The sequence below is a fragment of the Trichosurus vulpecula genome, chromosome 7 (genome assembly GCF_011100635.1).
Source record: "Trichosurus vulpecula isolate mTriVul1 chromosome 7, mTriVul1.pri, whole genome shotgun sequence".
Taxonomy (NCBI): domain Eukaryota; kingdom Metazoa; phylum Chordata; class Mammalia; order Diprotodontia; family Phalangeridae; genus Trichosurus; species Trichosurus vulpecula.
Genome location: NC_050579.1, coordinates 37,645,566 through 37,670,320, shown reverse-complemented (window position 1 = coordinate 37,670,320; position 24,755 = coordinate 37,645,566). Strand labels below are relative to the sequence as shown.

The window sequence follows — 24,755 nt, the reverse complement described above, 5'->3', positions numbered from 1 at the left end:
GTGAAGCAATCTTTCATTATGCTAAAAGTAACATAATATTTATTCTATCCCTCAGAAGCTCACAGATTTAAAGCCCAAAGACACCTTAGAGGCCAGGGAAGCCAGGAGGTGGAGATGAGCTGGGAGAGCATTTCAAGCATCAGGGACAACCAAGAGATAATGCCCAGGGCCAAGGGATGGAGGGTCTAGTTCAAGAAACAGCAAGGACTACAAAGTATATGGGGAGGAGTAAGGAAGAAGATGGGAAAGGAAGAAAGGGGTAGGCTGGGAAAGGCTTTGATGCCACAGGATTTTGTGTTTGATACTGGAAGAAACAGGGAACCACTGGAGTTTTTTGAGTAAGGGTGTGGGTTAGGGTGTCACATGATCAGACCCCTGAGGGCCTGCATGTGGGGGGGTGGCAGTGTCAGGGGAGGTAAGGCGGCATTTTGCAGAGACAAAACTGACAGGCCTTGACAACAACCTGGCCATGAAGAGTGAGAGAGAGTGAGGGGATGATTCCTCTGTTGGGGACCTGAGGATTGGAGGCTCCTGCTGCCCTCTACAGTAATAGGGAAGGGGCGGGGGCAGGGTTAGAGGGAAAGATGAGTTTGGCTTTGGACAAGCTGAGTTTGAGGTGTTGAGGGAACATCCAGTTGGGGATGGCAGAGAGGCAGCTGGAAGGGTAGTCTGGGAGGTAGGAAAGAAAAAAATGTAAAACCAGAAAAGCCAACCACAATATTTATCACTGAGATTCAAAAGGGTAGCCATACCTTTTGGTTTGTCTAGATCAGGGCTGGAGAGCCTGTGGCCTCAGGGCCACATGTGGCCCTCCAGCTCCTCAATCAATAGGTCCCTTAATAAAAGGATTTCTTCTGTAAAACTTGGACTCAGTCAAAAGGCTGGACACAAGGACTTAGAATGCCACATGTGGCCTTGAGGCTACAGGTTCCCCACCTCTGGTCTAGATGCTTTAGGATCTGCACAAGTATATATTTTTTTTGACAAGAGAATTTTTCCCAAGAAAATTATGTGGCTTTGGTAAGAAAAAAACACTTTTTTTTTCCATGTCTGTCCATCCTGTGCAATCTTTTTTTCTGTATTTAGTATTTAATTTTTCCCCAGTTACATGTAAAAACAACTTTTAACATTTATTTTTTAAAACTTTGAATTCACTCTCGTTCAGCCAGCCAAGATGCCAAAAGGGAAGAAGGCCAAGGGGAAGAAGGTGGCTCCGGCCCCTGCTGTAGTAAAGAAGCAGGAGGCCAAGAAAGTCGTCAATCCTTTGTTTGAGAAGCAGCCCAAGAACTTTGGCATTGGTCAGGACATCCAGCCCAAAAGGGACCTTACTCTATTTGTCAAATGGCCTCGGTACATCAGACTGCAGCGTCAAAGGTCTATCCTTTATAAGCGTTTGAAAGTTCCACCAGCAATTAACCAGTTCACCCAGGCTTTGGATCGTCAGACAGCTACTCAACTGCTGAAACTGGCTCATAAGTATAGACCCGAGACAAAGCAAGATAAGAAGCAAAGGCTTCTGGCTTGGGCTGAACAAAAGGCTGCAGGCAAAGGAGATGTCCCCACTAAGAGACCACCTGTCCTGAGAGCAGGTGTTAACACTGTTACTACCCTGTAGAAAATAAGAAAGCACAGTTGGTAGTGATTGCACATGACATGGACCCCATTGAGCCAGTGGTCTTCCTACCTGCCTTGTGCCGAAAAATGGGGGTTCCTTACTGTATTATCAAAGGTAAAGCCAGACTGGGTCGCTTAGTTCACAGAAAGACCTGCACAAGCACTGCCTTCACACAGGTTAATCCTGAAAATAAGGTAGCCCTGGCTAAGCTGGTAGAAGCCATCAAAACCAATTACAATGACAGACGTGATGAGATCTGTTGTCACTGGGGTGGCAATGTTCTGGGTCCAAAATCGGTGGCTCGTATTGCCAAGCTGGAAAAGGCAAAAGCTAAGGAACTTGCAACCAAATTGGGTTAAATGTATATTTGATTTTTCCCTACACAAAAATAAAAATTTAAACAAAAAAAAAACCCTTTGAATTCTAAATTCTCTCCCTTCTTCGCTCCTTCCCCCACCCCCAAAGGCAAGCAATTCCATATAGGTCATATGTGCATAGTCATGCAAAACATATCCATAATAGTCATGTTATGAAAGAAAACATATGCAAAAAAAATAAAGAAGGTAAAAAGAAAGTATGCTTCAATCTGCATTCAGACACCATTAGTTCTCTCTCTGGAATTTTTCATTCTTAAGTCTTTCAGAGTTGTCTTGGATCATTGTATTGCAAGAATAGTTAAGTCAAAAAAAAGACCACTTTTTCAAAACCATGTCTGTAACTACAATAGCACTTCATGCTTCAGGCTAATTACAGAAATTCTAAGTGTAAAAAATCCTATTTGACAGGAGAAACACTGGCACAAATGCGAGCTGCCAATACGGTCAAAAGACACATGATGAATCATATACAAAGCAGATTTAAATGGCCCCACTTGTAGAGAATATGTTGGGGGGTGGGGGTGGGAATTGCTCGTAGGTATGAGGACCACTATAATCAACTAAGTGAAAATAAAGTACCTTATTATTTTGTGTAGAAAATAGAGGCAGTAAACATGCTCATTTGATAACATGTATATATATTTAGAAATAAATTTGCATTCTTAAATTAAGCAACAAAAAAGGGAACATTTCCATAAACACAACAGGATACAAAGAAACCACATCTAATTTCAAACTGCTTGCTTTTTTGCAAAAGCAAAAAATAAATTCAAAACTTTACTTTCAAAACTCTCTCTCTCATCTTTGCTTCCTTCTGTTCTCTTCTGTGCTGTTAAAAAAAAAAGTTTCCCCTTTGACTCAGCAATAACATCTATATTAGGTATGAATCCCAAAGAGATTTTTTGGACATATTTGTACAGAAACATTTCTACCAGCTCTTTAACTGGTGGTGAAGAATAGGAAATTGAGGGGATGCCCATCAACTGGGGAATGGCTGAATAAGTTGTGGTCTATGACTGAGATGGAATGCTAAGAAATAACCAGCAGGATGATTTCAGAAAAACCTGGGAAGACTCATATGAACTGACACAAAGTGAAGTGAGCAGAACCAGGAGAATATTGTACACAACGACAGCAACACTGCGTGATGATTGACAATGAATGACTTAGCTATTCTCAGCAATGCAGGGATCCAAGACAATTCTGAAAGACTTAACAATAAAAATTGGTATCTATCTCCACAGACAGAAATGATGGAGTCTGAATGCAGATTGAAGCATATTTTTGTTTGGTTTCATTTTTTCATGGTTTTGGAGTTGTTGGATTTGGTGGGGGGAGCGCATCTGTGTTTTCTTTCACAACATGACTAATGTGGAAAAGTGTTTTGCATGTATAACCTACAGCAGTTAGGTGTTGCAGTGGATAGAGGTCTGAGCCTGGAGTCAGGAAGACTCATCTTCCCGAGTTCAAAACCGACCTCAGACACTTACTAGCTGTGTGACCCTGGGCAAGTCATTTCCCCTTGTTTGACTCAGTTTCTCATCTGTCAAAGGAGGTGGAAAAGGAAATGGCAAACCACTACAGTACCTTTGCCAAGAAAACTCCAAATGGGGTCAAAGAGAGTTGGACACAACTGAAATGACTCAATAACAACATTTATAACATATATAAAATTGCTCGCCTTCTCAGGAACTGGGGAGGACAGAAAGTGAGGAAGAGAATTTTGAACTCAAAAATTTAAAAAATAAATGTTAAAAACTGTTTTTACATGCAAATTGAAAAAAAACAAAATATTATTTTAAAAAAATGTTTCAATGGTATTTTTATTTAACATCATTATTGGGAAACTTCCTTTGTGATCTCCCAAGTAAAAACTGAGGGCCTGGGGAGCAGACAGAACTACTCATAACACAACAGCGTAGTAAAGCAAAATGAACTCATGCAGTCACTCTCTCCACAAGTGGGTGTCTCTCCCTGTACTTTGAGTCCAGCACTTCTGCCCTGAGGAGGACGGTGTGATCCATCACTGATCTCTGGCTAGGTGACATGGACACCCTCTGAATCAGACTTAAGTCTTTTAAAGTCGATTTTCTTTACAATGCTGTTATCACTGTAGCTGTTGCTTCCTCACTCCTGTTTACTTTATTCTGCATCAGTTTGTACTATTCAGGATTCGTCATTTCTTATGGCACAATAATATGCCATTACTTTCCTATACCACAATGTGTAAAGTCATTTTCCAATTGATAGGCTTCCCCTTAGTCTCCTATTCTTTGCTCTGTGTGTGTGTGTGTGTGTGTGACAGAGAAAGAGAATGAGAGTGAGAGAAGAGAGACACAGAGAGAGAATGAGAGAGACAGAGACAGACAGAGAGAGACAGAGAGAGAAAAGAGAGACAGATAGAGAAAAAGAGAGAGCGCAAGCGAGCACATACCTGCATGTGTATTTACTTAATCCCCTCCACAACATCAGGAGGTTTGCAATCTATTCCTTCCCTGCTCCACGCTTCCCCCTTAACCAGTGCTGCTCCCTCCCCCCATTCTACTTTTGAGTTCCAGGTATTTCTATACCAAATTCTTTGTCTACATGCATGTTTGTGTTCCATCCTCCGTGAGGTAGGAGTAAGGTTCACTGGACGTCCGTTGCCCCCATCCCTTTCCTCCATGGTTGTGTACGCTTCTCACACACCCAAATTATGAGAAATAGCAAGTTCCACCCTGTACTTCCTCCTGTCTACACCGAGGTATCCCTCCTCTTACCCTCCCTTCTCTTTTGCTTCTTCTTTAAATCCTCAGAACACAACCAATCCTCCCCTGGGTCCTCTGTTTAACTTATTTAACACCCCCAATTCCCTGTGAAGACATTAAAGCTCTATTTATTCTTCCACCACAGAATTCTCTGAATTTCTTTGAGCCTCAGTTTCTTCATCTTACAAGATTAGTGTGACAAAATCTTTGACAATCTTAAAAGTATCATATAAACATGAGCTATTATCATCCAGAAGCCCAGCTTTATCAGTATTATCTGTTTCCCCCAAGGCCTAACACGAAACTCTGCACACAGGTGGTGCTTAGTAAAATGTTTGCTGTCAACAAGGATCCTAGAGAGTTCTGTAAGGCCTTATGTTGAAAGGTGCTGACCATCTCCAGAGAAAGAACTGGTGGAGCCTGAATGCAGATCGAAGACACATTTCTTATTTTTCTTTCTTTTTTTTGTCTGTTTTCTTTCACTTACATGGAAATGTGTTACATGACTACACATGTATAACTGATGTCAAATTGCTTGTCTTCTCAATGGTGGGGGCACGGGAGAATTTGAAATTCAAAATTTGCAACAACAAAAAAAGAATGTTAAAATTGTTTTTACATGTAATTGGGGAAAAACTAAAATATTAAATTGAAATTAAAGAGGGAAAAATAAAATAAAACATTAGCTGAATTGAACTGAATTAAGCTTGGAAAGCTCTGATAAGTCAGAGCATTTTTTTTAAAAAATGACAAAGGAAAGCAAAAGTTTAAGTCAGAAACATGTACTGACTTGTACATTGCTTTGAACGTCTTTTAGAAATGTCTGAGTCATGTTAACACCAGGGCAAATTTAAAATGCTTGCCAATGTTGTGATGGTGCCCATACAACACAGCTCACTTAACTTCCTGGTTTATGCCATTCCCAAGGAAAGGCCAGAATCTGGTCTCCCTCCTCTTCTCCCTCTCCCCACACCCTTCGTTATGTAAAGCACCACTTCGAGAATTTAAATTAATTTCTAGAAAAAAAAAGAAGTTAGCTAATTGTCCCCATGTGGAAACTCTTAAGTGGGTTGGTATTTTAAAATAAGGAAATAAAAGCATTGCCTCATGAATGTATCAATGCCTTGTATATCTTTTCATCACAGAACAAGAGGTACATGAATAAGCCTGGGTTCATTTTCTAATAGGTTCTATTAATCAGTTACATTAGAAATTAATTTTGGCATGAATATTCCTGAACCATGCTCAGATCTTGAAAGAATTCTGGCAGAACATTAATCTTAACAAGAAATATAAACAATGTTGTCCCCCTAAAACAATATACAAATTTGATTTTTTTTTTCTCTTAAGCCAGTAAAATTGATAACCAAATATAGGGTGTTCTCCTAGTAATCGTCAATTCCTAAGGTACGTTCCTAAGGACTGCTGGGCAAATGGGTCTGGAGATGAACAAAGTAACATTCACTGGGTCTTTTTAATAAATTGGTAGCTTTTTGCAAGACGATAAATTCATCTGAACTCCTTGATCTCTGGCTTCACTCCATCTGCTGACATCCGTTGCTCTGGAAAATACTACATAAGAAAAAGTAAACAGTTTCCTATTGGCAGGCTTTTCTGTCCAGAAGCAGGTCCCCTGTGTTACCAGCTACCAAATATATTTAAGCAGCTTGGGAAGGAATGAAAAGTCTGATGCACTGGTGAAGGACAGAAAAGGCGCCTTGTTTCTAAGCTTCAAAAGAAAAATAAAGTATCAACAGGTAAAGAAACCTTCTCAATCCTTTAGTTGACTACAACCTTAAAAATGGTCTCTCCTAAGAAAAGAGACACAGTTCTGCATTTGACTAAAGTGGCAGATTTTATTTTTAACAATGCAAGGTAAAGCCAACTGCTTCTTTGTTTAATGGAAGGCCTAACAATCATACTTCTTTACCTTTACTTTTTCCTCGTGCATAGATCATTAGTCTATTAAGGAATATTGGAATAGGAATCAGAAGGCTTGGATTCCAGTTGCAGCTCTGCCCCTAACAAGGGGTGGGAGATACACCGGGCTGCGGCAGCACCTAAAGAGTATGGGAGGCTGCCATCAAAACAGGAACCTGTCTGTCTGCCTCCCTCCCTCCCTCGGTGGGACAGCCTTGCTGGGCCACTGGGCCTCATCCTAGCCCGAGTCTAACTCCTCTTACTCCTCTCCTTGCTTCAAGTAAAAATAGAATAGTTGGCAGTTCCCTCCTAGATAGAATTAGGGGAAAAGGAGCATTCACTGGACCACTGACTGAAAAGCAAAGATGAACAGATGAGGGAATTAAGATCTATGAGATTTCTTTGCCTGCTCTTCGAAAATCAATGTTGGCATCCATTTGTGTTGTGTTGAAACAGGGAAGAAGATGGTGTCTCCAGTGTGGGTGATTGGCTTACTGCTAGCCCTTGAAGTGGCTTCCCAGGACACTGAAAACAATACTCAGAGTGCTCTGACTATGGCTCCAGCCCATCACACCAGTAAGACCACGCCAAAGAGCAGTCCTACCCTCGGGGCCATGGACAGCCTTCTTTTCTTCTTGGTGCCTTTCATGCTGCTTTGTGGGTTAGTGAGATGAACTTTTGAATCTGGTCCATTTATTGTCATCTACTACAAAATGGAAAGCTTTGGGGAAAGTGTTCATCTTCACTGCACCTCAATTACTGAAGAATTACCACCACCATGCTTTAATTAATGTGCCTTTAATATCTTGGTTGTTTCTGGAAGTTAAGTAACTTGATAGCTTGTACACCGTATTTACCCCATAAATGCTTGGTGAATGGATGGGGAAATCTCTTCTTTTTTTCTTTCCTCATGGTTTTCCATTAAAAAGCAATAACAAGCCAGATGTTGATTGTCTTCAGGTTTATAAAACTGAGCCCGATCTCAAATGGGTACAATGCAAATCAGGGGAAAAAAGTAGTGAAATTCTTGGTGTTGCCACACTTAGTTCATAACATTTTTAACCAAGTGAGCAGAGAGAGAGAGCGTGTGTGTGTGTGTGTCTGTGTGTGTGTGTGTGTGTGTATGTGATAGTCACTCACACCTGAATTTATATCTTAATTATGACAACGTCAGAAAGAAAAAACTCCCCAGAAGGCCCAAAGGGAGCTCACTGGCCTGGGCAAGAACACAATCCATAGCTAGAAAACAATCAAGGTTTCTGCCCTTGAGGTGATGGCATTTTTAGGTTTGTAAAACACTTTGTACACATTACCTCATGTGACCCTCACACAACAAGCCTTTGAGATGGGCACTTATAAAGAGCCATCCCCTTTTTGCAAAGGAGAAAATGGTCTCAGGGAGCTATGGTACCTGAGCCAGTGGTAGAGAGGGGGTTCAAAGCCAGGTCACTCACCAACAGTCTTCAACTCTGCTCTTGATGGAGAAGGTCCCTTCCAGAAGCCAGGCCTGGAGTCAGGAAGACCTGAGATCAAATCTGGCCTCAGACACTACTAGCTGTGTGACTCTGGGTAAGTTACTTAACCCTGTTTGCCTCAGTTTCCTCATCTGTAAAATGAGCTGGACAAGGAAATGGCAAAGCACTCCAGTATCTCTGCCAAGAAAATCCCAAATGGGGTCGCCAAGAGTTGGACATGGTTGAAAAATGGCTGAACAAGAAAAACAACACCTGGACACCTCCCTCTGGCACTGAGGCTTTGCCAAGCCCCTTCTACATTGCATTACATTAACTCTTTATCTGCTTCAACGGCCAGGCACTCAAATGGCTTTAGAAAAACATAAATCCTCCCCTGTTTTGGAAAGTCTGTTTAATGACATTTCAATCATTACCAAACGGTCTTAAAAAGTACAAGATACAACCACGAACCAGTCAAAAGCAAATGCTGCAAAATGTTAATGAACTAGTATGGCCCCTAAGAAAAGCCTGGGGAAGACACCCTGCCCCACCCCCACCTTGCTGCGGTCTGATTCCTTTGCAGAGCGTGGGAGATGCACAGGTATGGAATGTTACATGTCTTTTCAGGCTTTTTTGGATGGATTGGTTTTGCTGATTTTTCTTCCCTCCTCTTCCTCTTTTTCTTTCTTTGTTTAAAATACTTGTCATCTGGGATAGCTCTTTGGGAGGACAAAAAATGCTGGGAGAAATTCTGGTGATGTAAAAAACTAAAGATATCAACAAAAACTTGTTTAAAAATAAAAATACAAGATAAATCTAGTGTCTCTGTCTCATAGAGACTTTCATACATAAGACCGTTGTTTTAACTGAGACTAAACTCAGGAAGATCTGAGTTTCTTCAGCTATAAAATGAGAGATTTGGACCAAAAGATCTCTAAAGCATCTTTCAGCTCTAAATCTGGGACAATCCTCCCCAACCCACCCCTAGGAGGAAAGGTGAGGGCTCAAGCCATGTCAGATAGAAGTGATGACCAAGAGAGGAATAGAGGAACCGCCACTGAAAGAAATTAGGGTTTCCAGGCAGAGGGAGGAATGCCAAGGTTTGTCAGAGAGTATCTGGAATCAGAAGTCAATTTATAGAAGCATCGAAGAGGTCAGGGGGTCAAAATGGCCAGTGCTTCCCTACAAGCAGAGCCCAAACAACCACACTGTCCCCTCCTTAAAAGAATGGCTATGGACAGCTGGGATCCCAAAGCAGATCCTATTGCTTTTCCAAGGGCTTGAGCTACACTCATCTATACACATATGCCTTCAGATGACAGGAGCAGGGTCTCAACTCCTAGGACACAAAGATGTAGGATAGCATGTTCAAAGCGAGATCCAATGTCAACAAAACAGCCTTCGATGCCCATAGGCCACACGGCCCAACTGCTACCATGGTTGATGCTGTCCATTCAGCTCCCCACCCGACCTTTTCTCCCAACAGCATAGAAAGGCTTCTCTCTATAGGGAGGGCCTTTGTGGCTTAGGGCCTGAAAAGTTGAACCTCATAAAACAGCCCAATCTGTCAGCTAGTCATCTTGGGCCACTGAGGGTTCTCAAACTACTCAAGCTCAGTAAGAAACACTGCATATCATCCAATAAGGGCTGTTCTCCAGCATCAATGAGGCTGCTCACAGCAAAGTGTAACCACACAGCTGTGGTCAGTCTGCAGTCTAGCCTTGGCCCTCAAGGGTACCTGCAGGACACCTCCTGGGCAGGGAGGGCAACTCCCTATCACAGGGGATAAAAAAAGAAAACCTAAAGAAAGTAGCAAGACACTTGGATTCACTGGAAAGAAGACCAGTGCAGGGGGGTGGGGCGGACACCAGCAACTGGGGCCGAAAACCCTGAGAAGGGAGGGAAAGTAACAGCTCCTGTTTGAGGTTTATTGATTTCCATCTTTCAGTTCTGGGCTGTAGAGAAGTATGCTTGATATTAAGAAAAAACTGCTCACCATCAGAGATATCCAAAACAGGGAAGATCGGTTTGGCAAACAGTAGGTAGGTCCTACCACAAGTCTTTAAGCAAAGGCTGAATGAACACAGGTAGAATGATTTAAAATAGAGGTTTTAACCATGGACCCTTAATCAGCACCCCTTCCTCTGCCAAGAGCTCAGGGGTTCATGAATTTGGATGGGGAGAAAAATTACTCTTACTGGTATTTCACATTTCCTTCAATATCTTAAGAACATTATTCTGAGGACTGGAGCCAGGAGTCCAGGATACCAAAAAGGTGAAGAAGTTCTGTTCTCAAGGGATTCTGGGAGACACAGGTTACCCTCAACTGCCTCTGAAGTCTGCTCCAAATCAGAGGCTGTGAAAAACCTAGAATTGTCATTGGCAAACTTCCCCTTCCCTTGTTCCGCTCCCCTCCCTAAACTCACAACGACCACTACTGACCCAATTCAATCTCTAACTGACTGGCTGTGTGAGGGAGATGGTTTTGAGAAGGGAAGCCTTTACCACCTTGGCCTCCAGCTTTCCAGAGCGTGCCAATGAGGAAAGGAAAGACAGGGGTTTGACCATCTTCTGCCCTGCCCCTCCCCCGCCCAGCTTCAACATTCAAGCACGTGACCTGCCAGCCTCCAAGGACACAGCTGGACAGAGGACAGTGTCTTAGAGGAGAAGGGCTCTGAAGGCAGGTGGGCAGGGTGGCATGAGGAGGATCAGCTCATGGGGCTTTCAAAAGGGTCACCCCTTGGGTGGCTGGGATCCAACAGTCAGAGATGGCAGTTCCCTTTCCTGCTTACTTCACCTGCTATCTCTTCACAAGAACATTCCCATTTTTCTCTTTGTTTGGTTCTGCTCTCTGCCTCACAGAGAGTAACAGGGCAGCCCACAGTTTTGTGAGATGCTCCCAGCTGTTCCTACTCTCTCTTTCTCTGCCCAAATACTCTGGCCACAGTGGGTGTGTCCTCTGACCCTTTACTCTCACCTATGAATGTGCTGCACCTCCCCAGGAGGAAAAAAGCTCTAGGAGGACAGGGGGTGGCATTGCTGTGTCTGCTCTTCTCCGGGGCCTGGCAGAGGGCCTCATACATACAGTAAGCATGGATCAAATGGCTTGTTTGGGGGAAGAGGGCAAGTGAGTAACGGTCAGGCATCGCTCAAGGGTAGTGAACAATACCACTTCGGTGCATGTGCACCCAGGTCCACGTCCCCCACAGCTCCTGACAAAAGCCATCTCCTTCAATACCACTTAGGCTGACAGTCTATCTCTATCAGCAAGCAATTTTACTTTTAAAATCATGGTAAAAGAAACAAAACTGTAGTGGCCTTACCTTCGTGTGACATAATAAAAAACGGGATTTCCAGCCTTGGAAGTGCCTGCTTGATAGAAGATATTTAATGTTTTCAAAGCCTTGAACTCCTCTTTTTCATGTACCTGGTGCCTGAAAACAGCAATAACAGCTCGAATAATTAATGAGCCAGTTTGGAGGACTCCGGGGCCCTATTTGAAAATCACGTCTCTATCAATCCAGATCTCAGCAGCCAAAAGGAGGAAACTTGGTGAAGAAGCTCTAGAGAAGGCCTTCCTGGCTACTACCTAGGGAAGTGGGTAAGCCCAAATGAGAGGACAGAACATTCCGAGCAAACTGAGGAATAAGGTTTAGAATGGACCCAAGGGCCCATCTTCAGGGACAGGAAAACAGGTGCTACCTAAAGGAAGATGGGGAATCCAGCAAAGTGTGTGAGAGTGTGTCGGGGGCGGGGGGAGACTGGTGATGTCTATGTGCGCACACATGTTCAAAGTACTCAAACTGATTTCTCTAGGGAGAAAAAGGACTGTAGTCCTTCAGGATTGTTTAAAAAGAAATAAAAGTTTTCTTTTAGTCCCTTGTAGATGCTCCTTTATATAATATAAAAACTCACATAGAGGGAATCCTTTCTTAAATGGAGTAAATATCAGATGTGGCAAAATAACAGAAAAATCTGTTGGGGTTAAAGGTTAAAAAAAAAAGTTGTCATGGAGTCCCCTGGGCATCATTTGAGTCACTGTGGCCTGGATGCAGACATCTCAAGTCCGTCATCTATTTGTGGAAGACAGTCCCCAGAACTCTGAGGGTGTTAATATATAATTCTCAGGTTAAAAGATAGGTTTTCAAGTGTAGAGCTATATTTGATCAACAGAAATAGTTCCTGATGCACCACATCTGAGGGGTGTTTCTGTTCCTGTTTTAATGCCTTCTGTTCATATCACACAAACACTTAATACATGTTTACTGGGCATTTGTGATGTACAGGGCACTACAAATGTCTACTACAATCTACTACAAACCTCTAGAGGATTCAGCAAGCTCCAATATCCCAAAGCCTTCTTCTTGAGCACCTGTGTAATCAATCAAACAGCCTCAGGAGGCACAGGTTCACTAGCCAAGACCCTTTGGGAAGTCACGAATTAGGTCTCTGCACTACAGAAGAATTGTGTATTGTGCTGTCCTTTTTAAAAGGAGGTTATTCAAAGGTTTCACAGAACTTTTACACCAGGCTGACACTGGAGGCCTTTCCAGGTTGGGAGGACTTGCCAGAGCTTATGATTTGCCAGCAGACTAATGGAAGTACAAGGTGCCCCCACAGAACCATGAAGAACTAAAGTAGAAAACCCCTTAAAAGGCATTAGGAAGACTCAAATCCGGAGGATGCTGGTAAGCCAGCTATGTTTCAAGAACTAAGACCCAATGGTTTATGGGTAGCCTTTAGAGATTGAAAAAACAAAAGGAAGTTTTGTAATTCACTGAAGAAATCCTGTATGGACTTTAGGGGAAAATAATGGCAAAAATGAAGCAGAACGAGAAAGCAACATAGCAAGGCTGTGATATGCATTCAAAAAGACACTGAAGTTATAAAAACCCCAGACCGCTGGAAACCGATTGAATGCACATCAACTGGGGAATGCCATGGAAGACTAATTTACTTTAAGAAATGATGCATGGGATGGTTTCTGAGAAACTTGAGAAGACCTGTGTGAACTGAGTCAGAGTAAAGGGGGGCAGAACCAGAAGAACAATACTGTAAGAACCAACAGCTTTGAAAGCCATAAAGTCTCTGATCAACACAAGGACCAACCACAACTCCAGAGGATGGAGAATGCAAAGCCTCTGACTGCCCGCCTCCTAACAGAGACGGAAGGGGCTAGGATGTAGATTGAGATATAGGTGACTTGGACACAGCCGATGAGGAAATTTGTTTTATTTGACTGAGGATATCTGTTGCAATTTTTTTTCCCTTCCAATATCGGGGTAGGAGTGAAACAAAATTTATTTTAAATTAATTTTTTTTTAAAGTATTCAATTTATTTATGACTGGGGAACAGGGCAACCAGAATATAAGCCATCTTGGAGTGGGGGGGAGGGTAGAAATGGGGAGAAAATTTGTAATTCAAAATGCTGTGAAAATTAAATTAATTTTTTAAAACAAAAATCAAAGAAATCACATATTCTCCAAAGTACCAATTGAAAATAATTACACATAATAGAACTGGGGTCTCTGAAAATGGCCTGGTGTTAGAAGAAGATAAAGAACAAGGAAGCCTTTCCAAAATGAAGGCTTGGCTACACAGATATGCGGTCTAATGAGAAGAAGCTATTGCACACCCTAACTCCATGGTTCTCCCTTACCTTGTCATAAATTCCTCAAACTTAGAACTGGTAAGATTCAGGCTGGACCAGTGTGTGTCCGCCACAGGCTTGTGCTCTGGAGGGCCCAGGTAGGCGAGGAGTGTTGCCATCTTATCAAAAGGTCGCCTTCCAACAGCTTTGTGATCTCTAGAGAGAAGAAGTGACTTAGACAAGCTTCTATCAAAGAGCTGAAGCGTTCCCAGTACAACCTCCCGAGATAATCAGTGGGCACTTGTAGGAGCTGGTACTCAAAGCCAATGTACACTTTAACAGTTATTAGTATACAGTCATGTCTCAAATGTCTACGCTGGGCTGAAATGAATGTAAGCACTAGAATGAAAAACCATTTTCAGCACATTTTTATGTGATACAAAGTTTAGATAATAGTAATAGATGCTTTATGGCCTCATAGATTTTAAAAAGAAGGGAATGACACATATACAGAAGAATTTGTTTAGCCATTTGGAGCTTGTGGTATGTGAATTAAGATGCTGGGTTAAACTTGATTCCTACCATACTGCTTCCCAGTTTTCCCAGCAATCTGTCAAAGAGTCTTTACTTTATAGGTGCCCTTGGGTCTCTCAAAACACCACTCAGTTATCCTGGATTCCTTCTGGGTTTCATTTACCTCATCTGTTCCAATTTTTTTTAAACAAGTACCAAAACGGGTTGATGACTACTGTTCTATAGTACAGTCAGATCTAGTATTGAGAAGCCATCTCCATGACTTCTCTTGAGATTCATGATCTTTTGCTCTCCTGGAGCCTTTCTCAGAATAATGTTTTTAAAGTAATTTTCAAAAATTTAATTTTTTTTATTTAAAAATTTTTTTTAATTTAAAAAAATTTTAAATAATGTTTTTAAAATAAGGATACCAAGTTTTCCAAATACTGAGATAAACACTTCCCTGAGCCCCAGGTTAGAAAGCCTTCCTCTAGATGAATTCTGTTATGACTTGTTCTAGAAAGTCCTGTGTTGTAGCTTTATTGGAGTAACAATAAATAAGTAAATTAAATTAGGTAATATCATTGTTTTTTACAATTTTTATAAACACTGAATAATGGAAAAATGACAGAAGAGATGATACTTGAGACCTAAGAGAGAAAAGGTTAGTACAGACTGGGAGACAAGGGACAGTTTCCTGGAGGAAAAAGAATCAGTATATAGTGAATGGAAAGCCTGCATCCATTTCACACGTCTTTTCACTCACCATTTTTCAGGCGCATGTGATAACAGACATACAACCCTGTGCATAGGTAATTCTCTGGCCATCTGACAGTGCCAGTAGGCTTTTTTATTCCTAATCCACTGCTCATCCTAGCTCAGGCTCCACCGTTCTAGCAGGTAAAACACCTTAATGCTTTCCTATGCCATGTTATTTTCTCCCACACAAGAGCTCTCACTTGTTGACAAACTACCTATTATAATTTCAGGCACTTTCTTTTCATAAGACAAAAAGTTTGTTTCTTATGAAGCCGATAAATATCTTTAAATTTTTTAAAAAAGCAATGCAATTAACCAGCCTTCGAAGATGCTATTAGAGAGTCTAAAGAAGGATGACAGGAAAAAACCCACCACAAACTACAAAGAAGCATGGAAAGATTATAGGATCACAATGTGCTTGTGCTAAATCTAAACTATTAGCAAAACTTCAATCTTTTAAAATCTCAACAATAGGAATAACTCACATTAACATGGTGCTTTAAGCTTTGCCAAGAACTTCACTTATATCATTTCATTTGATCTTCATTGCAACCTGGGAGGTATATGCTCATTTTCCCATTTATCACATGGGAAAACTGAGGTTAGAAGGCCAATGACTTGCTTAAGGTCACACAATTAGTGAATGTCTGAGGCCAGTAAGAAGTCAGGTCTTCCTGATTCTGAGTTTAACAACCTACCCACCACCCAAAGCTGCCCCCCAGACAAAGGAGCTGCTTCCTAAATTAAAGCCAGGACTAGGCCTCTGTAGGCATGACATTTGATGACTGACTGAGGAGGAAAGAACATGTGGCTAGGTCTGGGGACTTTCTATCCTAAAGTCTGATCACAGTAAGCAAGGTCGGGCAGCTGAGTGATGGAGAGACCAAGCCAGCAGCTACTAGCCACAGCCCATGATCAAACAGCATCATTCTCATGTTGGGAGATGGAGGGGAGTAGAAGATAGGTAGGACCTTGTTACCCATGGGGAATCTTGGAGGTACTTCTATGGGGTTTTCTTGTGTAAGTTTTTCAGGGAGCCTGGTGTGGGGGGCTGCACTGCCAAACAGTGAAGGGTTGGAGACATAGGCAATTCTAACACAATTCAGCAAGTGACTGATAACTAACAGGAGAACATCTCCACCAAGTCCACTCCCTCAGGACTTCTCCAAGTTAAAGATTGGGGGTCATGACAAAGAATACATATGCAAGACAGATTAGGCTCATCTTCTACAAGATGTAATCAATTTTCCATACAAAATAACTTCTGCACATAAGGGATATGACAATTCTTTCTAAGCCATAACTCTTAACCAAACAAAAGATGAACTTTGACACACTGCTCACAATTGAGTAAACAGAGCTCTAAGACTGTAAAGGGAAAGGTCTCATTAGGGCAATGATTTAAATCATCTACCTGTTGCTTGAAAGATATTGGCCAATTTTCTCTTGGTTGTTCCAGAGCAGACGGTGCAAAGCCAGGACATTGCCATCACTGATGAAGGAAAGACTGTGGTTTATGGCATCACTTACAGGGCAATCAGATGCAATATCAAGGAAAAATCTACCAAAATACAAACATTGGCAAAATTTTCAACTTCTTACATGTTCATTAAACATTCAATTATGCTTCACTACGAGGAAAAGTGCGCTATATAGTTTTCAAGCTTTAAAAAAATGCCCACCCATCAACTGGGGAATGACGAAACGAACTGTGGCCTATGGTTTATGATGGAATACTTTGTGCTATAAGAAATAACAAACAGGGATGGTTTCAGAAAAACCTGGAAAGACTTATATGAACTGATGCAAAGTGAAGTAAGCAGAACCAGGAGAATATCGTAAACAGTAAAAGCAATGGTGTAACAAGGATCAATTGTAAAAGACTTAGGAAGAAAGGAAGGAAGGGATGGATGAATGAACATAAGCATGCGTACAAATACAGCATTTCCACGTGATTTCAAAATTTGCCAAACAGGAATTGGGGGAGGACACAGACAGCTAGCTGCTTACCTCCGTGCTACATCAAAGTTGCTTTTCACAAAATCGTTAAAAGGCCTCATATACTCTTCTTTTGTGAAGAGGACGTGATTGGCAATGCTCTGAAGTATCTAAACACAAAAAGGTCACCAAACAATGCAGACCACATCAAAACTATGCATTTCCTTTTACAAAATTTCTCCCTATTTTATTTTTTCTTCATATGATCAGAGAGACTCTGATTTCTTCCAGTTCATTAGATGTCCTAGGTCTACAGACTGTTTTCTTCACATAGGTGACTATAGCAGATAGCAGGGCACTTATAACACAAGCATTTTTCGAGGCAAAATCTTCCTCAATCTATCTGCTATCTTTACTCATTAGATCACACCCTCAAATCACCAGACAAAAGGCATTTGTGTAGAACAAATTGTTTAAGAGAGGGTCTCCCAGAGAGACACCCCTTGGATGTCAGGCTGCAGAGTGCCTTCAGACATGAGCAAATATGCAATAAATTGAAGAAAAACATTAGAAAGCTAAATGATACATTTTCAATATTCAAAAGACAGTCCTGAAAATGAAAATCTCATAGGAATTAAGGAGCTAAGGAATTAAGAAAGGGATTTTCCAGTGAACAGGATGAAAATTAAGACAGCTGAATATCAAAGTAATTCATCACCTTTGACATCAGCTTCAGTCCCCTTTCAATTCTAGGGAGCGGTTTTCTCTCTAAAATCCCTGCCTCGTAGGGAGAGACAACGGCAGGGTTGATGAATCTCAGGAACATGGCACTCCCCACGGCGCCAATGCTGTTCTGAGGGAATCTCTGGCTAACAACCTAAAACCAAAGAGGTGAGAGTAATTAGTGCACAACAGGCCCATGAAGCCCTTTCCAGAGGACAGGAAGCATGCCTAATTGTAGCCCCAGTGGCTAGCAGGAAGTAGACATTTAATAAATTTTTATTGATCAACTGACTCTGACTGTATTTTCAGGCACAGACGGCCTGCCAGAGGTATAATGAAAGAATTCCCTCATTTGTAGTCACTGTTAGTAAAATGAAGGCTTTCGAGAACTTTAGCAGAAGTGGCAGGCATGGTAAAGGTTTTCTAAAACAGTTTCCAAAGCAGCACAGCTTCCAACTCTTAGAAGCATTAGGTTTTCAAATGTGACAGATATATTTACAAGAGGTTTTTTTTTTTTTAATACTACCCAACCCCACAAGCTTAGGAATAAAAGTCTCAATTACTTCTCCTCTTCTTGAATGAAGAGTGAAAATCCACCTTTGCCATCATTCTTCTGCACCATTTCCTCCACTCAGTTCAAAGCCACTAACAGTCTAACAGGACCAGCCATCCAGGCTATGAAGCCCAGGGACATCTCATTTGGGAGGCTGTTCTAAGCTATCATCATGCATCCTTTCACTGGAACCAGGAAACGGTAAGAATGCATACCAACAATAATTTGTTTGTAAGAAACTCTTAAGAGAGCATCATTTTTATCTCTTCTACCAACTGGAATGTTGCACAAATATTTAAGAAAAACAAAAGCAGCAGAATTTTTTAAAAAAGAAACAAAACTTGAATCCACAGAAATTAAACATAAAATGTCCTCTACGTGTAAGCAACTTTTTGTTTGATTCCACATCAGCCAAATCCAATTGTTCCTTTATTTCAGATATGAATTATAACCATTAATTTAAATACAGTCAAGAAACAGCTCCAAGAACAGTGCTACTCACACGTGTGAGGGCAGTCTTGTAACACTCGCATTTAGTTACTGTTCAAAAGAAATAAAGCTTGAAATATATTTTCATTACAATAAGGAAGCAGACTTCCAAGGTCAATACACCTTTCTTCCAGAGGCCTGGAGAGACCCCTCCCCCACTCTGTGGGGTCTTTTTTCAAGTGACAAGTTCATTTAAGCAACCAAAGAGCTCCCAAACTGACACTTGGAAGGCAGAGTGATGACACCTTCTTGGCTTAATCTGCAATATCCTCTGAACCATGCTGGGGCTCCCCGCTGGATGTTACAACTTACTTTTGTTATGATTCCATAATGCCCCATAGCACCTGTACTGGTGTAGAAAAGGCATTCCAACATTTCAAATTGTCCACAAACGTTCAAAATGTCATTCAGAAATCACCTCAGGAAAAGCAGGAATGTTTCAGAGAAAAGCTGAGCAAATTCAGGGAAAAAACCACAATGAAGAGAAACAAGAGGGCTAAGAAACATGCTCTAGGGAGATGGGGGCTGGGGGAGGTTTGTGTGCCTCGGTGCGGCAGAGGCATCAGTCAGCCCACCAAGCAAGAGGCTTAGAATAGATCGTTAATTTCAACATCATGGCAGTGCATAGGAAGTTAAAGTCATTTGTGCTGAGGAATAAAGACTGAAGTATTAGAAATGTTTAGAAAGAAATGTTTAATCAAGGAGTGGAGATGCAGTGTGTTCTAATTGCTATTAGCAGGTTTAATTAGTATCGCAAAGCCAAGAAGAAACTTTTGAGTGGGCATGCTTAACAGTGCTGCCATTCTATGAACCATAGTTTTAGTCCTCAAAATTTAAAAAGAAAAATTAATTATATACGCAGCTACTATATCCTAAGGCATTTTATTTTTTAAATTAAGCTGTGGAATAATTTTCCACAAGTTCGGCTAAAACACACAAATGAGTGTGGGGCCAGGTTTGAACTAAGTAAGGAAGATGAATTTTCCTGACTCCAGGCCCGGAGCTCTATCCACTGGGCCACCCAGCTGCTCCATAAAAAGAAACATTTCTCTAGAAATTACTTGTTTTCCTTTAAAGAACAGGGCTGTCAAACTATAATTTTGAAACTGATTTTTAAAAAAAGGAAATCATACCTTTCTAGAGCCAGGAAGCCCTGGGTTCAAATGTGGCCTCAGACACTGACCAGCTGTGTGACCCTGGTCATTTGACCTCTGTCTGCCTCAGTCCTCTCCTCTGTAACATGTGGGTAATAACAGCACCCCCCTCCCCAGGCTTTGTGTGCATCAGTGAGATGATAATTATAAAGTACTCGGCACAGATCCTGACACACAGTAAACAGCATATAAAAGTTAGCTATTATCATCATAATTATTAATTTTGGCAAAATAAGCCATAAATGTTCTTTGGCAAATTGATCAGACAAAAGAAAAATGGGTAGAGGTTGCGGTTAAATAAGACTGAGCAACAAAATGGGTAAACACTGTCAAGATATTATGAGATACCCTGTCTTCCAGAGCTAAGGCCCAGCATGTAACTGTGCCCTGAGCTTGGCCTAACAACAGTTCTTTGCTCTCACCCTCTGGCAAAATCGCCTCATTCTTGTATTGTTTTGAGCAGCACCTGGTGTTCTCTGAGCTCGGACAAGTGCCCATGTTCTGGTCATGAAGGCCTGCCATGAATCAAACTTGTCCACTGTTGCTGTTAGCCCTCATTGTCAGGGCTACAGCTCACTGCGCAAGGAAAAAAAGTACTGAGATCTCCCCACCCTGCCTCTGGTTCCCCCACTAGGGGCAGGCCCCTGGCACATGTGTCTAGATCCCTCCTTGCTTGCAAGCCATTTCCCTCACTTTGAAATGAAACTTCTGTTTGATTCCCAACTCTCTCTGTCTCGAGCCTGCTCTGTTCGGCTCCAGCCACCCACAGGTTAGAGGCCGGTTTGGTCCAACTGACAACATTTAGAAAGGGAAGCTTACCCTTCTCTTACAACTAAGGGAACTAACCCATATATCCCTTACAACTAAGCTTTCATTTATAAAGAGAATACTATACTCATACTAATTACTGTGAAACAAAAATACAAACAGATTCAGCATTTCCTAAGGCCTTGGAATTTCTTTTCTTTTGCATTCATTTACCACTAAAAATGATGGTAAAATTAGACCAGGAATAGCCAATGTAAAGAAAAAACCCCAAATGCCTTTGAGTTAAATCAAACCAAAGGCATGCAAAAATGTTAAATATAACTTAATTTCAGGGTTAATTGAAATGAAAGCTATTTGTGCCAGAATTAGTAGAATGATTTTAGGGTGAGAATTCATTAGGCTGAGGTGAAGATGTTCAAACAGCAAAGAGTTTTTGTTTTGCTTTGAAAGAAATGGCTAATAAAAAGGGCTCCAGACTTACTGATTTTTTGTTTTCCTTTTTTTCTTTTACGGTAGCTTTATTCAGTAGAGAGTGGCAAGTTGCCTACAGAACAGAGATGAGCACAAACAAGTCACAGCACCAACTACATACAGCAACAAAAACAATGTTGACTTGTACAGAAAATTAAACAATCAACGTAACACAAACGGAACGGAAAATGGGATATTAACTCAAGTTCGATGATGAAATTTAATCCTTGACTCTGATTTTACTACATTTTTCAGTTAAAGCCCTAAAGAGAAGGCAAGGCAAGGGCTGGGTTTGATCATGTTGACTATTTCTGGCTAGAAAACAAGCATCCTTTGGGGGCAGCCTCCATTCCCAAAGCCAATAACAGAATGCACTTGGTCTAGAGTTTCTTCTCCCTTACATGGTCAATGTCAGCATGGCTAGAAAACCTCTACATTCTACTCAAAAGTGGTGAACATCAAATTGTTCCAAGAGATCTTCAACTAAGTATGCAATTCCCACCGAATGCTTTAAAAAGGCATTACTGGGAAGCTACAGGTACACAGAGAGGCAGACTCACCAAGAAGAAACAAAATGACTGCCCATTAGCTCTGACTTCAGTATCATAATCACTTTACGATGAGTACTTTATCGGTGCCTCCACCTCCAACAGACACAATTGGGGGTTCGTGTTTGTGTGTGTGTGTGTGTGCGTGCGTGTGTGCGTGTGCGTGTACACTAACATATGTGTACACATGTACACATACACACACTACCCAGGTGACAATGCTTACCGCTTACCTTAACACAGTCTTTAAAAGCTTCTAAAATAACAGAGTCGCCAACACATAATACAAAAAGAATTCCATGCCTGGGAAGCCTAGCTACAGGTCCTCAAGCCCGACTGCCCAAGCATCTCATTCATGAAATTGGGAATACACTGATCTGCTTTCCTTACTAGTCAAACAAAAGTCTTAAAAGGCACCAACAACTACTGTCAGACCTAAAAGGAGCAGCAGAATAAAAGAAGACTCCAAATAACTAAGCGAAAGAGAAGCAGCAGCGGTAGCAGCAGCAGCAGGGGAAAAGAACCTCTAAAAGGGGACCCTGACTCTGAGCTCCCCACCAGCTGCTCGTCCTGATGCCTCCCAGAGGAGTACAGGTGACTCTGGGCTCTTGAAGGCTTTGTTACTGGAGGAAAGGCTGTGGCAAGTTCCATCCTGCTGAAAAGGCTTCAAGGATGGTCCAGTCAAAGGTAGCATTTGGTTTTTCAAGTTTAGGCCAGTGTGCCACCTTCTACTGGACCATCCTTCGAGCCTTTGTAACATATACATGGACTGAAAGCATCCTTAAAGATGTAAGACTTTCACCAAGAATATACTACAGCAGATGCAGCTTTATAGTCACACAATGTGCTAAAAGGGACAGAGAAGCCAAGATCACCTGTGCTCACTAATTTGGGGATCAAAGAAAATAATGACTTTAAGGCTTCTTTCCACACCTGTGTTAAAATCATGAAAGCTTTCTCAGAGTGCAGTAACTTGGTTTAACTCCACTGAATGAGGTATCAAACAGAGAGACAGATGCTAGCCATAGGGCAAGGTAAATGAGGAAGACCTGAGTTCTTATCCAGCCCCAGACACTATCTGGTCTTTGGCAAGTCAGAGAAAGTTCTAGCCTGAGGTTCTATATGTGTAAAGTGGGGCTAACACCACCTAGCCCCCAGGGTTGTTCTGAGACTGATGAGATGTCATATTTAAAGCCCTTTGAAAATGCTGGATGTTAGCTACTGTGAGCATATTATCATGGTCTAAGGCCTCCTGCCGTGTCACTGAGGATGGTCTAAGCAGAAGGCAGGAGATCTTCCAGCCATAATTGGCACAAATTCATCCACCAAGAGAACCACACCAATCTCTGGACATCCCAGAGCCTCCTTTAAGACAAGCCACACAGGCCAAACTAAGTGGTCCAAGCATGCCTGTGGTCAACCTATGATGTGGACACCCCATGGAGCTGGTCCATCAGTACATGGATCTTGGACAGACACTACAGATGAATCATGAATTGGGCCCAGAATTAAAGAGGAAACAGAATGGTTGGGATTGCATTTAGTACACTGCCTACTTCTTTTTGTGATCCCAAGCTTCTCCCTTTTTTTCTCAATTTTTCTCCCAGTAATGCTTTATGCCTGCAAAGAATGAAATATCATATACTGAAGTTGAAGGTCACCCAAAACCAGCAGACATATGTACAGTGGGTGCCGGAGGGCTCCAGGACATTACCCACAGAGAACGCACAGGAAAAGCAGTGGGAATGATGGCAAGAAGACCCACAGCTGGAAAAGCAGAACAGCCAGTCACGTAGCAAGAGGCCAAGTGACTGAACCAGAGATAACCACTGGTATCCAGCCAAGTCAAGGAATCGATAGGCGCATGCCCAGTACACTGGGCGTAGCCCCCTGGAGAATTTACAGGAGGGCAGAGACTGGATTGTGACCCACACCTTTGGAGCTGGAGACTCACACTGATGAGATTACAGAGAAGCTAATGAAATATGAAAGCACAAAATGAATCATTCAGCAGGAGCCCACTAAATATTGATCTCTTTCCACAGCAGTTAAGGACTATGCTGTATGAATATCATTCAACAATATCCTAACACAAGTAAGAGTTCTTTCTCCTAAGATGGGAAGGGTGTCTTCACTTCCCTTTAAAATCCAATGCACCTCAAAAGGAGGGTTTCTATTGGAAAAGACACCAAAGCAGGCTGCCTCAAGAGCTGGTGATAGCCTCATGCTTTATCATAGACCTAACGTTTCAACTAAGCACTTTCTTTGATGGATGCCCTTCCTTCTGCTGCTAAACCAATGAAAGATCTCCATACCTAGTAGAACCCAGAGGTAGAGATCAAAGAATATGAGGATGCATATAGACTCATTCTAATCCAAAGGAAGAGAGTAGGTCCAGAAAGGGTGAATTCAAGGCAGTGAAGGTTTGTGACTGAACCAAAGCTAGAAGCCAGGCCTCCTGCCTCCTATTCCAGGAGACTACAATGATACCAAGTGATGGCCCCCAATCAGTTACAGTCTGGTCACCCCAAGGAGGCTGACCAAACTACCATTTAAATGGAGCCTCTTTCACTGATGTCCACACCAGTGATGGAGACACAAAGAACACAAAATGGAACTCTCAAACCAATCCCTGTAAAGTCCAGACCAGGAGAGGATGTTGGCTTTTGGGTTCGACACCATTTTCCAGTAAACTAGTTTGACTTTCCAACAGTTTCCTTGGGCTTTTCTTTGCAAGTGCAGAAAATCCACAATAAAGAAAAAGACATTTATTTCAATGACTGCTTTATCTACTGGGTATATTTTGAGAAATTTATTTTTACAGGCAAAGATGACACATTTTAAAATAGCACGTGGGGGCAAAAATGCAAACCCCACATGCACTCAAGTCTCAAACAGCTGCTCAAATGGGGGAGTCTCACGCGTGTAGCTAAGCAACTAAAGCGCGGCCCTAAGGACTATGGGCTGGTGTCTTTCTTGAAGGAAAATGAGACAGGAGGCACATGCATAAGAAGTACCAACCCCCATGCCCCCCAAAATGCCGGAACCCGATTACTTCTACACAAAGACAAGGGTTCCTGGAGCCCTACTGGAATAGGACTTACTCATTGCATTGATATTGGGATCTTTCTGAGC

General features: G+C 41.9%; 1 protein-coding gene and 1 pseudogene across 1 annotated transcript in view; one reads left to right on the top strand and one right to left on the bottom strand.

Moving 5' to 3' along the window:
• NF1 (neurofibromin 1) overlaps positions 1–24,755 on the bottom strand; it is a 239,706-nt gene that overhangs the window by 86,917 nt on the left and 128,034 nt on the right. The window contains exons 31-36 of the mRNA XM_036766465.1: positions 21,083–21,145; positions 17,633–17,791; positions 16,987–17,084; positions 16,391–16,537; positions 13,774–13,920; positions 11,437–11,547 (exon numbers count right to left, since the gene is read on the bottom strand). Of these exons, the coding sequence (XP_036622360.1) occupies positions 11,437–11,547; positions 13,774–13,920; positions 16,391–16,537; positions 16,987–17,084; positions 17,633–17,791; positions 21,083–21,145 (725 nt within the window). The remainder of the gene's footprint in view (positions 1–11,436; positions 11,548–13,773; positions 13,921–16,390; positions 16,538–16,986; positions 17,085–17,632; positions 17,792–21,082; positions 21,146–24,755) is intronic.
• LOC118856268 lies at positions 1,163–1,998 on the top strand (annotated as a pseudogene).